Source organism: Parasteatoda tepidariorum, chromosome 11 (assembly GCF_982258835.1).
Source record: "Parasteatoda tepidariorum strain Cologne lab strain chromosome 11, Ptep-v5.0, whole genome shotgun sequence".
Taxonomy (NCBI): Eukaryota; Metazoa; Arthropoda; class Arachnida; order Araneae; family Theridiidae; genus Parasteatoda; species Parasteatoda tepidariorum.
The window spans coordinates 40,738,845-40,756,237 of NC_141765.1; the positions used below are offsets into that span (position 1 = coordinate 40,738,845).

A 17,393-nucleotide genomic window follows, 5' to 3' on the forward strand; every position below is an offset into this window, starting at 1 on the left:
TGTTTTAGGTAGTTTACTTACCTTATTATAATATTATTTAATACACGATGGCTTTAATACAAAGACTTTATTACTTAGACGACGAAGATTAGTTTCAATTTTTATTTATTGAAAAAGAATGACAATTTTCTTAAGCTTTAATTAGGGAATGTTCATATATAATGGTAATAAATTGTAGCTAAATTTCTCGATAATTTTGAGGGAACTCTTTTGCTTTGTGATGATATTCAGCAATGATCTACACAAGTTAATTTATTTGTAGATATTTTTTTCTGAATTGGCATGTTTCGTGTTGATAATAACAATTAGAAGTTTTAGTTATTTTGAGTTTTTACAACTTACTAAAATTATCTTTTTTTTATTTTAAATTTGAAAGCATGATGAAATAAGGGGACTGAGATTTCTGTGAAACTAGAAATGCATTTTTTTGTTCGTAATGTAAACACTTCTCATTTCCTCAAAATAAAAAATATTAAGCTAATTGTTTATGGAAAAAGGTTTACTTTTGCTCGACAGATTCAATGAAATTTAAGAGGAAGAAGAAAATAAATTAAAAACAAAAAGAGTTTTTTTTTTCAATTTTATTTTATTTTCCGTTCCATTGCACAAAAAAATATGTCAAATTAAACGAATCAGTTTTCTTGATATTTTGTACTCTGAATGAAATTTTATCCCAAATTCTTTGGTAAGTGTTTTTAAAAAAAAATTCGTATATCCCCAATATAATATAGAATTTTTTAAAAAAAACGCTGATTTTAATACAAGGACTTTATTACTTAGACTACAAAGATTAGTTTCAATTTTTATTTATTAAAAGAGGATAACAATTTTCTTAAGCTTCATTAGAGAATGTTTTTACATAACTGTAATAAATTATAGCTAAATTTCTGGATAACTTTAAGAGAACTCTTTTATTTCGTTCTAATTTTCAATTAGGGCATTCACGATGTCTTTTTTTTGCTTTTAAATGATATTTTACTATGACTTACACATGTTAATTTATTAGCTGATATTTTTATTAGAATCGGCATAGTTCGTGTTAATAAGAACAATTATGATTTTTAATTATTTTGATTATTTATATCATACTAAAATAATGTTTTATTTTTTATATTAGAAAACATTTTAAATTAGGATGACCGATATTTTTGTGAAATTAGAAATGCAATTTGCTTTTATAATTTAATTACTTCTCATTTCTTTAGTATTTATCAAAAAAAAATATGAAACGAATTTTTTTGGGATAAATGCTTGCTTTTGTTTTACAGATTCAATGATGTATAAGATGAAGAAGCGAATAAAAATTTTAAATAAGTGTTTTTTTTTTTTTCAATTTCGTTTTCCTTCTAGTACACATTATACCCAAAATACTTCAAATTAAACGGTATAATTTTCCATTTTAAACATAAGTAATGTATTCTGGAAGCTGAACTTTATATTTTCCCCAAAATTCTCTGGTAAGTGAATTAAAAAAATTATTTTTTTCCCATAAGATCGTGAAATTTTAAAAAATTGAATCAAAACAGCGTTATATTTTAAAGATCAATATTGTGAAAAAGTATTAGATTCAGAATGTAGAACATTCTACCTAAAATTCAATGAAGAAATTTTTAATTTTTGTTTTGAAGTGCTTTTTTTTCATTTACTATTCAAACGACAAATAAAAATTCATTTTTCTAAAAATTTTCTGAAAATTTTATATTTAATCAATTTGAATTTTATTTTGTTCATGCGCTGGACAATAAAGTTTCAACATTTGTTTTGCTAAACAAAGTTGTCGGAACTTCTCAGATACCTTAAACAAAATTGCAGAAACTTCACAAAATATTTTTCACAGTGGGAACTAATGCGTGCTAGAAATTCAAAACACAATTTTTTTGCATTCACATTCAAGTTGCTTCATGAAACAAAATCTATCAAAAAACAATGGATTGTGTGCTGCAAAAATAATTACAATATTAAAAATTAAGCTTTTTAGGTGTTTACACCATCAAGTGCTTGTTGTTATTTTCTCATAACTATCAACAAAATAAAATATGCAGATCTTGTTAAGCCAAAATTAATATATTAGAATCAAATTTAATAGAAAATGAATAACCCGAAACACTTTAAATATGCATTATGACAGACCTTTTGTCCTATTATATTTTAGAGAAAGCAAGTTGAATGATTAACAATTTAGTTCGTAAATTTTTAGCAGTTTCGACGAAGGAACTAATTTACAATTGACTTGCATAAAAATATACAGGGATTAAATTTTAGAAACATGCAAAACGATGTCATGAAATATTAATAAAATGATAAGAAAAGACCTCAAGGAAGATTGAAAGAAATAAAAAATATGATAATATTTTATATAAATAATTAAATATTGAAATACAAATATTTCTTATATAGAAACATTATTTGACTTTATAGAAGTAAGAAACATAATCGGGGACTGTGAACAGCCGTAATTATTCCCATTAATTGAGACTACAAAATAAACATAAAATGTTTCTCATACTCAAGCTTATTTTCAATTTAAATCTTTAAAAATCCAAATGTGATATAATTTTAATCGAGTACTTAAAAAGTAAGTAGTTTTTAAACTAAATATTTTAAAAATAATTACATATAGTATTATCCATTTTTCAACTAATTGAAAATTAATATGTGTTAATTTTCTTATTTGTTTAAGTTCTTCTTCTTCAAAAAGAAATTTTATTCCACTTTTATCCGAAATGTTTTCTTAAATGAGGCACATTATTTTTCACAAATAAATCGAAATAATTTAGTTTAAGATTAATTCGCTGGTAAAAAAGTTAAAAAATTAAAAACTATATTAATTAGTAATAATAATATTATTAAGTACCGTCATACTTTGTGCAGCGGGGGCTACTTTGTGCAAATTCGAATTTGGCATTCTTCAAGTGCTGCTATTCAGTATTATGTTTATTTCACGTTAAAAATGTGTGGAATTTGAAGATAGAAGTCTCTTCTATTACTACAAAAAATTTTTCGAATTTTAAAACAATCTCAGAGTGTGTTTCGTTCATCCAATGTCAGCAACTTTCCGAGGACGTCGGATGTCGAAAAGTGTGCGTAGAAACTTTATCTGTGAAATGCAAAGGCGTTGATAAAACAATTGTCGTAAGTGCAAAATTTTTTATTTATATATTAATAAACAATTATATCATGTTAGCGTTAAAAAAATTAGAAAATTAATAACAAATAAGCGGAAAATGAAAGGAAATGCACTTTGGGGCTACTTTGTGCAAAGTTTCATTCGTTTTCTTTTTTCGACAGAAAAATGGTCAGATGTTATAAAAAAAAATACCTGGAACGAGAAACTACCGAGATTACACTTTAGAAAAGCTGCAACAATGTTTGCAAGCAGTTGCTGGTGGTATGTCGATTGCAGAAGCTTCTCGGAAGTACAAAATCCACAGAAATACTATCTCTAATAAAATTCACAAGAAACACGTCAAACTTCCTGGTAAACTATAATTTTTCTTCTACAAAGATTTTTCTAATGAATTAATCAAACGACTTAACACATAAAAATATATTTTATAGGACATCAGGTGATTTTGACAGAAACTGAAGAGCAAATTCTGTCATGTTCATTCATAGATGTCATGTTCAAATTTAACAGTATTATAAATGTTAATGAATATGTAATAATTATCATTTTTAAAATTTCATCCATTTCAATGTTTAAAAATGTATATGGTTTCCTTTTGTTTAAACTCAAATGTTTTGAAATAAACATTCTTTTTAAGAAAAAATTCTAAAAAAAAAAAAATGGTTTTTCAACGCTGAAAATTATTTTCAAACTAATATCCTTACATATCTTGATGTTTTTATCCTTAAAAATGTCAACAATTAACTTTTTTAGCAATTTTATATCAATATTTTACTAAAAACATGATTATTAAACTGAATTCCTATCGCTACACAAAGTAACCCCATTTGGGGGCTACTTTGTGTAAGGTATGTTTTGACTTATTATTCATAAATATTACATACAAATAATGCCAATATTGATCGAATTCACTCGTCTGAGTCCAGTTATGAATATAATATCGATAAATTTTACTAAAGTTTGAATTAACATAGTTTTTTTACATATCAAAGTGCAAAAACTGCGAAATCCTGCACAAAGTAGCCCCGAATGACGGTACTTAATATTAGTTTTTATTTTGAAATTTATTTCAATGCATCAAAGGAAATAAAGTCTGCTTTAATGTTGAGTTGCTGAAGCGAGAAATCATCACACGAGAGCTTCTTTAGAAAAATGATGCCACTTTATTAAACACTCGTCTAAATAAGTTTTTAGAATTCTCGAAAAATAAATAGAAAGCTCTTTGCAATTTTAGCGCTATAGAAAACAAAAAGTTTATTTTGCAAAATACACGAAGTAAAATTTGTTTTGATATGGATAATATCAATTCAATATTTTTTAATACAAGAAATGAGCAGTTTTATTAACAATCTTTTATCAACTATCGAATATTTTTTGTTAAAGACGTATATTCGCAAAGAAGACAGAGATATCGGTTTTTATTTTTTGATCTAAATTGTTGAGAATTAGCAATTAATAATAAGGTCGCAAAGAATTGTCGCCAAATTTGATATCTAAAGCTATTCTTGCACTCCTTTGTTTATAATTAACGCTATAGTGTAACAATAATTCATTACTTAACTTTTCAAATGATATTTTTCATTAATTTTTCCTATCTTATAGACTTATTAATTCCATCAAGCTTTAATCTATTTATTTATTTCACAATTGCTGAGTAAATTTAAAAACACCCAAAAATTATCATTATCGGACATTTAAAAAATAATTTTATATAGTAATAATAATATTAATATGAAATTAAAATTTTATGAATGAATAATAATCGCTTAAATAATACTTGCCTTTCGTATAGAGGCTTAGAGGTGCTGTCGTCATGACAATCACTAGTGGTTGGCCCCCAAGCAAAGCAAACACAAGGCCACCTAACGTTTGACCAATAATGGATTTTCGGACATCTGCAAGAAAAATAAGATACGGACAAAGATTATTGATGTTAATATATTTCAAAACATTTATACTTATACCGTATAGATCAGTGTTTCCCAACCTTTTTTGTGCCGTGCCCCACTCAAGCCTTTCTAAAATTCTTATGCCCCCCTATGTGACATACACATAATTTTTAATATTAAAAAATTGAATTGTTCATATAAGAAACTTAAATGATAGGTTTCAGTGAGAAATCTCTTGAAAATTGTTGACGAAACACAGTAAGTAAAATTTCGGCCTATAATGAAAAACTAAAATTCAAATTCGAAATCATTTTCATAAAGATTTTTTCTATAATAATTTAATATTTTAATTTAGAGAGATGCTTGCGCTTGCTGCACAGAGATTTTATGTTAGTTTCCAATTTGGTTAGCTTCAGCCTCAAGTCTCCCCACTGTGTTATATCCAGGCGATTTCCTTTTTTTACCCGTAAATCATTTACAGCACTAAATCCACATTCAGTTAAATATGAAGATGGAAACGGTAACAATAGTTTTTTTGCATATTTGGTTGAATTTGGTTACTTGATTTCTGTTTCCTCACAAAGCCATGCCATCACTCCTTTTATAAAATAAATAGTTCTAACTGATTTATCATTTTGCATTTCTGAGAGTTCTTCCTGATACTGCATACTTCATATAACAGACAAATGCACTAACATTGGCTGCATCATCCGTGTTGAAAATTCTATTTGTTTTAAATCAGAAAATCATTCTTTTAAATCAGCCGATAGAATTTTCAGATGATCGACAATTACAAGTAAAAGCGGCATCATTTACTTTTAATTTTTGGGGACAATTAAACTGATCCAAGTTTTTGTTTTCAGACTTAACTCAATAAGGATAATGAAACCAAATATCTTCGTTTTTGTATCAACAAGAGTTTTATTTGTTCCTTGAAGTTGCTTATTTAATATATTTAGTTTTTCAGAAATATCGGCTAAATAACTCACAAATGCTTTACCTTCGACTGTTAACAGATACTTCATATTAGGTTTGTCGCTTAAAAAATCACTAAGAGTATCAAGCAGTTTCATGAATCTTTTCAAGCAGTTCCCTTTAGAGAGCCATCTTAGTTAAGAGTGAAGTCAAAGTCTCACATGGTCTGCATTTTGTTCTTCACAAAACAGCTTGAAGAGGAGCTCACATTTGGCATTAGCTTTAATAGCATAGATACACTTTATTACTGAATGTAAGTACTTCATTTAGAGCAGGCGAGATGTTTTAAGCTACCAAGTTTTCCCTATGCACAACTTTATTCCCTATGCAATAACACAATGCACAAGAATCATTTCTGGATTCTCATCTTTCATCAATTTTAAGTAGCAATTTTTCTTGCCCATCATATTAGCTTATTATATAATATCATTTTAGCTTATTATATAATATCTTTGGAGGAAGTGGTGCTTTGTAATCTCTTACATATCAACATTTCTTCAGCAAAATGCCCTTTATCAATACGTTTTACGTAAGTTATCAATACTGCCGCACTGTCTATCAAAGTTGATTCCTCCATTTTCACTGAGAATTTTCTTGTTTTTAGCTTGTCAACAAGTTGTTTTTCAATATCTTCACTCATGAGTTTATAAATATTCATTGACCGCAATTATTTAAGAATTTGCTTTTTTTCTTACAATGTTGGCACCGAAATCTAGCATTGTATTTAAATGGCCCGGAGCAAATAGGTAAAACTCTTGTAGAGTCCATTTTCGAACTGCCCCCCTTTAACTATCAAATTGCCCCCCAGTGGGGCGTGGGCCCCACGTTGGGAAACACTGGTATAGATGATGGAGAAAGGAGTGATTCTTCAAAGCCAGTACACTCTGAAAGTATACTTACTAATACGCGTTGTAAAACAAAAATACAAATTGACATCACGTTCGTATGATGGTGGGCCGCTATAGTCTTAAAAGATTGTTTCATTTATGATACCGTGGGCTGTGAAGAGCGAATTATTTGATCACATGGGTGTGATCAAATAATCAAGCAATGAAGTGATGAAAGAATCAAGCAATATAAAACCTCAGCTACACACAATTATGTTGTGGTGTAGCTTTAGTGTAACGTTAACAGCTAAACTATCCAAAGAAAGATTTATTCATAATTAAATTATTGTTAAATTGTTAAGGGATAAAACATGCTTCAATTCATAACACTTAATAAATAATCTGAAATGGATTATTTATTAAAGGAAAAACGTTGCGAATTGCAACGTAAAACTTTCAAAGGGATATTTTTTGGCATAAAAAAATAAACTTATTTTAAAAAGTTTCAGTACCGCAGCACCTCTTTTGACGTTATGTGTGAAGAATGAAACTAAGACAAACGCAAAATAAATTTGCACTTTGAAAGTTAAATAATTTTTCTTCATTTCTTCGATCTATCGAACTAAAGATTAATTTTTAAAACTCAACTGTTTGTTTCCAATATTTTTATTAAAATCCCTCTTAATATGCTCAATTTTAAAATATTTTTTTTAAATTTTTATTTAGTATTATTTTATTTACCTATTTACTACTAAATAGCCTAATTTACATTCACGATAAGCAGAATTCTATTTTAAACATGCATGTTTTAGTAAAAGTATTTACCTATTTGTCCTTGTGTATTGTTGTCATTGAGGGCGCCAAAAGCGATAGTCGGAAGGATGCAGGCGAAATACAGGAAAAATATAGTCGATAATGTTTTATGGATTGTCTTATGTCCCACAAAACCTGAAATAAAAAAATAAACTGCAGAGTACAAATAACATAACAGACAAAAGAGTTTTATCTAAGTCGATGGACTCTTACCGTCTATAAAGTCACTGACATAGAGCGAAGATCTCCTGCGTATATCATCCCACAAGCCTTGGGCTAACATGCACTTTGATTCCTTAAAGAAAACCAAAATACGTAATGTACTTCTAACTTTCATCACTTATTTGCGTCTTTTATAAGAAAAAAAGCATATAAGGCTATATATATATATATATATATATATATATATTAAATTCGTTAAAAAATAAATAAGAAAATATTGTATTTTAAATATTTAATCTTATCTTTAGTTGATAAAAGTAAAATGCTTTTAGAAAAAACTGTAGACTTATTTTTTTATCACTTTATCTGTGATTTGTCTTAAATGTTCTTCTCAAGGAAAAAAGTAGGCTCAAAACTAGCAGAATATGGTACGTGCTTCTGGCCGTGCTTCTGGCTCTATGAGAACAGCAAAAAGTTAGGTACGTTTTACAAAAGTACTTTGGCAATGATTTTGGTAAAATTACTTATAAAATATGGTTTTATAGTTAGTGATAAGGTTAGGTAAAAGTAGTAAAATGTAGAAAATTTGGTTATTTTATCATGATAACTTAAAGTATAGTATAAAAATATTTTTTAATGTTAAATTTACTTTTCTGTTTCGCATTCTTTTTTGAATGTGCTTTAAAACGTAATATAATTTAAAAAACCAGATTTTCCCGTAAGCCGCTACCATGATAATAGAATTTTTTCCAAATGAATGACTTAAAGACCGTATATTTAGGTTTTTAATACCATAATTATTATTTTTTCTCACAGAAATGTCAGTACGGTAATTTTAGCAGAATTTTTTTCACCGTGTATGAAATGGGAGTTCGGATAGAAGAAAGGTATCTCTGTTTTGGCCATGTTAAAGTTATAAAATATTTGGAACGGCTAATTGAAATAATACCAAAAATATTTTTAAAGTAGTTATAAGATATACAGTTTTTTATTATTCATAGTAATTATTTTACTTGTCGAATAAACGATTCAAAAGCTATTTATTAATCATATTCTAAATAGCACCATTGTTCAACGTGCTACAAACTTAAGTTTGTTTTCAGTTTCAAAGTGGGTTTTATATGTATTTGTCACAAAATAAAAATAAAAATTTAAAAGGTAATATATATGATTTTATATTAAAAATGTTATAGTATATTAAAAAATTTGGTATTTTTAATTATAAGTATACAATTTCTAATAATGTCAAAAATATTATTTTATTATTTTATGTATTCTTCATTAATGTTTTCCATGGAAATTATTTTACTAGTCAAAAAGGGATAAATTTCAAGAGATACTTATTAATTATATTATATCAAGACCGCTTTCAATGTGCCTCAAATCTTAGTTTACTTTCAGCTTCATTCTATATTTTATTAATATCTATGACACAAAATAAATTTTTATTTAAAAATGGATTGAAAATATGATTTTTGATTTAAAATACATTATAATTAGACTACATAAATTGTTTATAAGAAACGTACAAGGTAAAAAAGATATTGCAAAAAATTTCCAGTTGCAACTAGGATGGATAAAATTGTCTTAGTCAATAATTTAATCTATTCAGCTTTCACGAAAGACATTTTATTATTCAAAGTATTGCGCCAACAACAATGCAGATTAAAATATAATTGACGTTTAAACAGAGTAAAATAATTTCCGAAAAAATATTTTTGAAAACATTCTTAATATGACGGATACTTGAAAAACAAGAGAAATGAAAGTCGCGTTCAATATAGAAAATTAAATAAAATCAACTAAAAACCCACCATAGATAAATCAAAAATCATAAAATTGGATATTTGAAAAATCACTTGCAAGTTATCTAATGAAATTTTCAGTTAGCTAACTCAGAGTAGAAGAGATGGCAGAATTACAAACAGATCTATATTGCAAACAATTCCCTACCTCTGATATTTTCCCTCTTTAAGTAAATAAAAATAAATGTAACACAAGCTTTAATAAATGATTCGACGGATTTCTAGAATAGTAAGTTACTAAGTGCAGATAATAATATAAACACGGAAAAGTGCTCTTCATTTGGAATAACATCATTTTTTTTAACTTTTAATTTCTATGATATGAGTTGTAGTGGAGTAATTTATAGTCTCTGTGGTTTGAAACTGAATAATAAGATTATTTAGAACAAAGAATTTACATTACTTTAAATATGCTACGTGAACTTTACTTCATTGTGATTTGGAACTTAAAATCAAATGAAAATATTAAAAATTGAATTATAAAGAACTATTATAATTTTTTTACAGTTTTTTTACTTTTATTTGAGTATGAGACCTTAAAACAATAATAGATATGAGCTGCAGTAGAGAAATCTATATTATTTGTGATTTGAACCTAAATCGCAAGATATTTAGCAGAAATAATCAATTTTATTTTTAACATGTAAGTGAGCTTTCCTACATCGTGCTTTTGAAATCGCAAAACTCAAGTCAAAATATTAAGGGTTGAAATATTTATGTGTGCGCAAAATTTTAAACAAAATTGATTTAATAATGGATAAATGGTTATGGTGTGGATATAAATCTTTTAGAATATTTTGAAATAAATGTTTGAGAGTAAAAAAAAATATTTTAAAGGAGAACTTACATCAAAGTCCAGATCCCCATCGTGCGTTCCAAGACGCTTGGAAGGGTTGCTCTGTTCAGCTGCCAAGTCCTGTGCATGCTTCAGGAGCACGTTCTTAAACTCAGCTTCGCTGTGGACCTCCAATAATCGTTGTCGGAAATCCATATCGGCGAAGATGGTCGCGAAGGTACGACCTGTTTCTAATGCATTCTTGGTCCCTTTCTATGCAGAAAATAATTAAACAATTTCAAAATATGGTACCCGATGGGAAATTTGTCAGGAAGTATATAAAAATTAGTTATCTATAAAGCAATTAGCTATAAAGGATAATAGAAAAACAATAATAATTAATAAAACTTCATAACACCATTTTTTCTGTTAAATATATTTTTTCTCAGTTCTTTTTTTCACTGACGTTGACTTGAATTTGCTAAGACTTGCGCAGGTCTTGATAATGGGTGCCTGTTTTTGGAGCACTTGAAACATGTCTACTGCGATTTTGCTTTTGTATATTTCTGAAGGGAGTCAAGTTTTTAATGATGTAATATCTTATCGCTTTAGTTTCTTGGGATTAATTATTGTTGATTTTACCATAAGTAGCAGAGAGCTTCAGTGGTGTTTCTATAGAGTGGCTTTTAGTGTTCCCTTAGGGTCAAAATCGCGATAAATTTCACTATATTTTGGTAGCTTTGGCTATACTTATTTTCTTAGTGTAGAAATATTTTTATAATTTTTAACAAATGGTAACTAGCTTTACTTGAGTTGGGGCAATATAGCTCATAAATACGCAAATGCATTAATTTTCTCTTTCGTTTTTATAATTCTATATATATTGTCTATTTGTATTTATTCAATTTCTTTAAGAAAGTATGCTTAAAAAGCATTAAATAATCACCTTAAATTTAATTCAATTTTAGATGAAATGTACAATTTAAAAAGTAAAAAATTACTGCATCCGTGTTCTGTGAATTGTAATATCAGTAAAAACATGCCTTTAAAACTAGAAAGTACTATTTCAGCATTTTTTAATTTTAGAATTAAGTACAAACTGTGAAACTAAAATGTCTTTTTTTGAAATTAATTATAAGGAAATATATACGATAAGAACAGGTTTAAAATTCTCATCATCTGAAAGTGACAATAATTTTTTAACAACGAGTTTATGAAAGTAGGATAACATAGTAGACAACTAAAAAACTAATTTGTTTAAGTAAAAAAAAAAAATTGAAAAACAGGAAAAAGAATTAATTTGTAATGTGAGTACAATTGTTTTGTGATAGGAGAAGTTCATTGCAAAAGAAAGTCAATATGATGAAAAGAGTAAACACGTAATATTGACTACACAAAAGATAGTTTAAAGGGTTAGTGATTTAAAATCAATTTAATTTCAATAAATAAAATAACATTTTAATATTTCGTATTCCTAGTGATGCTAGATATTTTCCTAGACATCCTTTTCTTTGATTTTTAATGATATGACCTGAAAATTTTGTTTATTTAGTTTAATCCGTAATGCTTAACAATTTAGCTATTGTATTTAAAAAGATTAGCCACACTTTTGAATTTTGTTTCTATATGTGTCAGATAGTGATAAATCCATTTAAAAACATCGTCAGTTACCAGAAGCGACGTAATAAAGTCAAAGGCTTAATAGAAAACAAATATGTAATGTATAGAATAAAATTATAAGGAGTGAAGTCTTGTAGAAGAGAAAATGTGTCATGATGATGCATTTAAAAAAAAGGTTAGTTATTTTTTATGCAAAAGATAGTTAATACTTCACTTAATAGTTTCAGCTGGAAGGAAGTAGCGTCAAAACCAGGCGCTTCGGATGAGCGGTTATTAAATACTTGTTTTCCGCGCAAATAAATTTAATCCTAAGCTTTTTTACTTATCTAATGATGATATGAACAATTAATTTGGAAATTAGTCTTTGTTTGTGATAATTACAATTTATTAAGGTAGTTATATAAAATAGTTTATAATATTGTAGGAAAATATTTATGGTGATGATATATATTCATTTTAACATTATAGAAGGTAATTTGCACTTTACTTGAATCAATGTATTTTTTCTCCAAATTCAGTGATTTAAAATAATGGAATTTGCTGAAATATGAAAGATGAATTGAAATTTCATGAAATTGCCAAGGCAAATGAAATATTTTCCTCCTCACTCTTAAGAACACGAAAATTTACTTATTTAAAGTAAATAAATAAATGTTGCTTTCTTTTTAGCATTTAAAAATTGCCAAATGTCAGATAAAATTTCGCTAATCCTTCGGGAGATGCCTATTTTGAGATAAATTGAAAGCTTATCTTTATCGCATTCAAAATATAAGACTGAAAATGCTATACGCTATGTTTTTAAATATAAAGAATAAATATTTGCTATAGATAATATTTTAAAATAACTTTTGTTAGCAAAGGACCATAATTTAGGCTTAACATACAATAACAATTTTTAAGTTACTAATGCTTAATTTTTATTTAAAAAACGAATGTTCTTTATACATTGGGAGGTATTGAGGAAATATTATGTTTAATATAATGTGAAAAAATATTAAGTACTATATTTATTTCAGGATATGTCTTTTTAGGGAAACAAAAAAACATGCAATTGTATTTAGTAGATAAGCAGTATATATGCAACAATATTTTGAAATAACATTTATGAACACAATATATATAGTTCCTGGCCAAATTATTAGACACACAGTAAGATTCTATGTAAAATCTTGATTATCAGATGATGCTACGTAGCTTTATTGTTTTTAAACGACTAAAACCTGTTTGCACTTATTTACGTTCGTGTATCAATTGGTTAAATTAGAAGATATGTAATCTAAATTCGACGATTGGATAAATTAGACGATTTTTTATATAAATATAGAATATTTATTTTATCAGTATGTTATATTATATTAGTATATTATAAAAATTAGACCAAATTATTAGACGTACTATATTTTTTTTAATAACTACAGGATTTGCGCGAATTTATATGCTATACTTTTATATTTAAACATACATGTAATGGGTTTTGTGTCAGGAAATTTTTTTATATACTTCCAATTTGTATTCATTTTTAACTTATTGCATTATAATGGTAACCAATTATTACGCGAACACGGGTCCGATAATTTGGCCAGGGACTATATATATATATATATATATATATATATATATATATATATATATATATATATATATATATATATATATATATATATATATATATATATATATATATATATATATATATATATATATATATATATATATATATATATATATATATATATATATATATATATATAAATAAATAAATACAAGAAAACATGAAGAAAGTTAAGAAAAAAAAACTTTTGGCTTTATTAATACAATATCAGAAAGCACTCTGTTCTGCGGATATAATCGTGTGAGCTGATGAAAAGATTATATCTTTTTTTTCCGGTTTTCTTAAATAGAATTTCATCCTTTTTTTTTCTCTTTAAACTGTCGTTTGTTATTTTTTTACTTATTATTTCCCCCCTTTTTTCATATGTCTATGGTTTTTCTTTGTTTTATCTTCATTTTGAACTTTTATATATATATATATATATATATATATATATATATATATATATATATATATATATATATATATATATATATATATATATATAATTGAATAAAAGTACTTACCTCTTTGCTCGGCGTCAACACCAGTATGAAAAAGCGCACTTCATGGAGTGTTCTGCCCATGTTAGCTGGATGTTTGAGACGCGCTATTGCTACATGGCGCTTCTGAAGTGAAGCTAAGTTGCACCTAAAGCGTAAATCAAAATATATTTAATTTCTTTGCAATTAACTAACAATGAGCAAGAGGGAAAAAATAATTATAACACAATGTTAAGTTTAATATTAGTTGGCTTATATTGGTAATATTACTTGGTATTATTGAACAATAATATGTTCAGCTTTATCAAAATTTTAAATAGCTTCTTAAATTTTAATTTAACGCATGGAAAATCTGAGCCCTTTTGTAGTATAATTATTGCTAGGTAAAACAATATAAAAAATTAAGAAACAATGCATGCAATTTTACGAAAAAGTTATAACGTTTTCATAATTCCATAATCCGTAGTTTAATAGCTTTTTAAATCCCTTAGAATTTCCATTCTATGTTTTATAGTTATTAAGTTCTAACAGTTTAAATAGTATTTCCTGTACGTTACATCGAAAAGTTAGAGCATTTCTCTTTCTGTTGTCCTTCAATTTTATTGAGCTTTCTTCCTGTTTTACATTATTCTTCGTAAAACACGACTGCTTAAATTTTACCTAAACTATTTGACTAACTATATTGTGTTGATAAGGAGTGAAGCAGATAACGGAAATAACTATGAAATATGTATTATAAAGGAACATATCCAGAAAGAATGATATTTTCTTTTTATTAATTATTCTGTAAATTATTTGGTTTATAAAAACGTCTCGACTCTCTGAAAATCTTTGTTATTGTCTATTGATGATAGTTTAATTTTGACTTAGCAAAAATTTTACTTATCACAATTTATTTCTAACAATTTTATTTTGCGCTATTTTAATTGTGTTACATTTGGTGATTTTTAATATTATTTGAAAGACAAAAATTCTAAATTATTTTTTGAACTTTAAATTGCATTTATTATTCATGATTATTACGATGATGATCTGCAACATTTCTTAAAATCGCTTATAAATATAATCTTACTCATCTCTTAAATCAGTGACAATTCATCAATTTAACTTCTCTAGGCCATCAATAGTCGTAAAAAACTTTTGATGAATTGCATGTAAATGATGCTAATTTAATATCGTTGTGAAGAGCGCAGACAACCATATATTTTTGTCTGCATTCATATATATTGTTTAAACAATATATGTATTAAATTTCAATAGTTCAGAATATCTATTAACAAAAAGTAAAGTAATATTTTTATTTTACATGATTAAAAAATTAATAGAATAGTATTTGAAATATATTATGTTGTGCTAAAACTACAAATATTAAATAATACTTTTGTAAACAAAATTAGAGTAATACTAACACCACGAGGGCATTATTATTTAATGAAATCTCATACATGTAAAACAATATTTGTTTTTTATTTCATAATTTATTTTGATTTCATCGCTTAATTAAAAGATATCATGCTTAATGCAGACATAATTTTAAATTTTCATAGAGAGTATTTTACTTTGGATAGTTACAAAACTCTTGAAACTATGGTAAAATTTTGCGAAACAAGAAATTTGATATACCATAATTTCGCTGAATCACTGTAATAAAATAAATATTACTGTGAAAATGACGGTATAAAGTGCTACGGTAAAAATGGATTTTACGGTAAAATGAACATTATAAATATGAATAGGGTTCAAACAAATATTAAAAATGCGCTACGCATTGCAAGAAATTTTATTTTTGAAATCCATAAATAGCTGGATATAAATGTTTAAAATTGCTTTCAATATTCAAAATTATTGGATCCACTGGTTTCATTGGAAAAAAAATATTATAGAATCTTCTTTTGATAAAATTATATTGTTTAAGTAAACAAAGAGAAAATGAGAGTATACATTTATGTAAATAATAATTTTTCATTAAACTCTTATGATATTGAAAATTTAAAAAAATAAATAAATTCTGAAGCATGCATTGGAGGTCACAAATAAACCTTCATAACTAATATTGTCTCATCGGATTTTTTGTTTGAGAATTTTCATAAGTTGCACAGTATCGAGCATATTAGTTGAATTATACTGATCTTTTTAAAAACAGCAGTTTAATCGAAATATTGATACATTTCGAACTTTTAACAATTGATATGCACTCAAATGGATTTTAAAGCAAGAATTGCTCGTTTCGGTATAGTATCTAGCAGGATTTTACTGTTTTTCAAAATTTTTTCATCTCACCTTACTTCACCACGAATCAATGAGAGAATGAAGTTATTCTTTGTTTCGTTTTGGCGAGTTTTTCTTGCAAACACCCATTGATTCACTATGGGATTAAGATCTGGAGAGTTTCTCAGTTACTCTCAAATGACCACTTATTTTATTTTTTGAAAAAGTATTCCTTCTTCTCTTAATTTATTTTATATACTAGTTACATTGAAAAAAAATTGTTGTTATTGACACATTGAAAAAAAGGAGTGATCCTGCTCTGTTATATGAAAAACATCTCAAAACATTTTTTTAAAATTTAGACAAGACAATTAAAATTATGTGTAAGAAAATTTTAATAAAAGTCACTCAGATATTTCAAATATTACGGTTATATACTATGTGTTATTGAAATATCCTCTAAAAAAAGAATATTATATGTTAGAGGCACTTTCTTACTAAAAGAGAAGAAAAAAAGAAAATTTAATGTCGAATATTTTATTCATTTCTGAAATATATTAAAGTGACATAAATTACAATGCCATCAAACAATCTTACTAACTAGAAATACTTATTTACAGGCAGTTTGAAATCTAGGAATTATCCTAGCAAGAACATCCAACTACTAACAAAATAAGATTCCCTCATGTAGAACAAAAGAAAATCTTAGTAGGGAAAAATATTTCAGCTGAAAATCTACCGAGAAAGAGAGAGAGAGTATGCATTGGGAAATCTTTTATCATCATCTGTATTCACCAGATGTTACCCTTTCGGAAAATCTTATTTTTGGATCATTCATATGTTTCCGAGATGGAAAGGATTATCATTGTTTCTAGTACCCCTATATTAATTAGAGGATTCATTATTTGTTTTTAATCAACAAAAGTTACATGATAATTTTGTTTTTTAAATATTACATTTATTTTTGTGATTTGTTGATCATTTTTTTAACAAAACTGTGTAATTAAGTAATTTAATCATAATTACTTTAAATCAATGTTAATTATGGGAAAATATTTACTAGTTGATTCCGTTGAAACATTGAAATTCTAAATATTC

General features: G+C 26.4%; 1 protein-coding gene across 4 annotated transcripts in view; it reads right to left on the reverse strand.

Moving 5' to 3' along the window:
• The window catches only part of LOC107453345 (solute carrier family 4 member 11), a 351,566-nt gene that overhangs the window by 61,597 nt on the left and 272,576 nt on the right, over positions 1–17,393 (reverse strand). For all 4 annotated transcript variants that reach the window (XM_016070143.4, XM_071187398.2, XM_087155390.1 and 1 more), the window contains 5 exons: positions 14,112–14,235; positions 10,446–10,646; positions 7,845–7,926; positions 7,644–7,766; positions 4,909–5,022 (listed from right to left, as the gene is read on the reverse strand). In XM_016070143.4, coding sequence (XP_015925629.1) covers positions 4,909–5,022; positions 7,644–7,766; positions 7,845–7,926; positions 10,446–10,646; positions 14,112–14,235 — 644 coding nt within the window. The remainder of the gene's footprint in view (positions 1–4,908; positions 5,023–7,643; positions 7,767–7,844; positions 7,927–10,445; positions 10,647–14,111; positions 14,236–17,393) is intronic.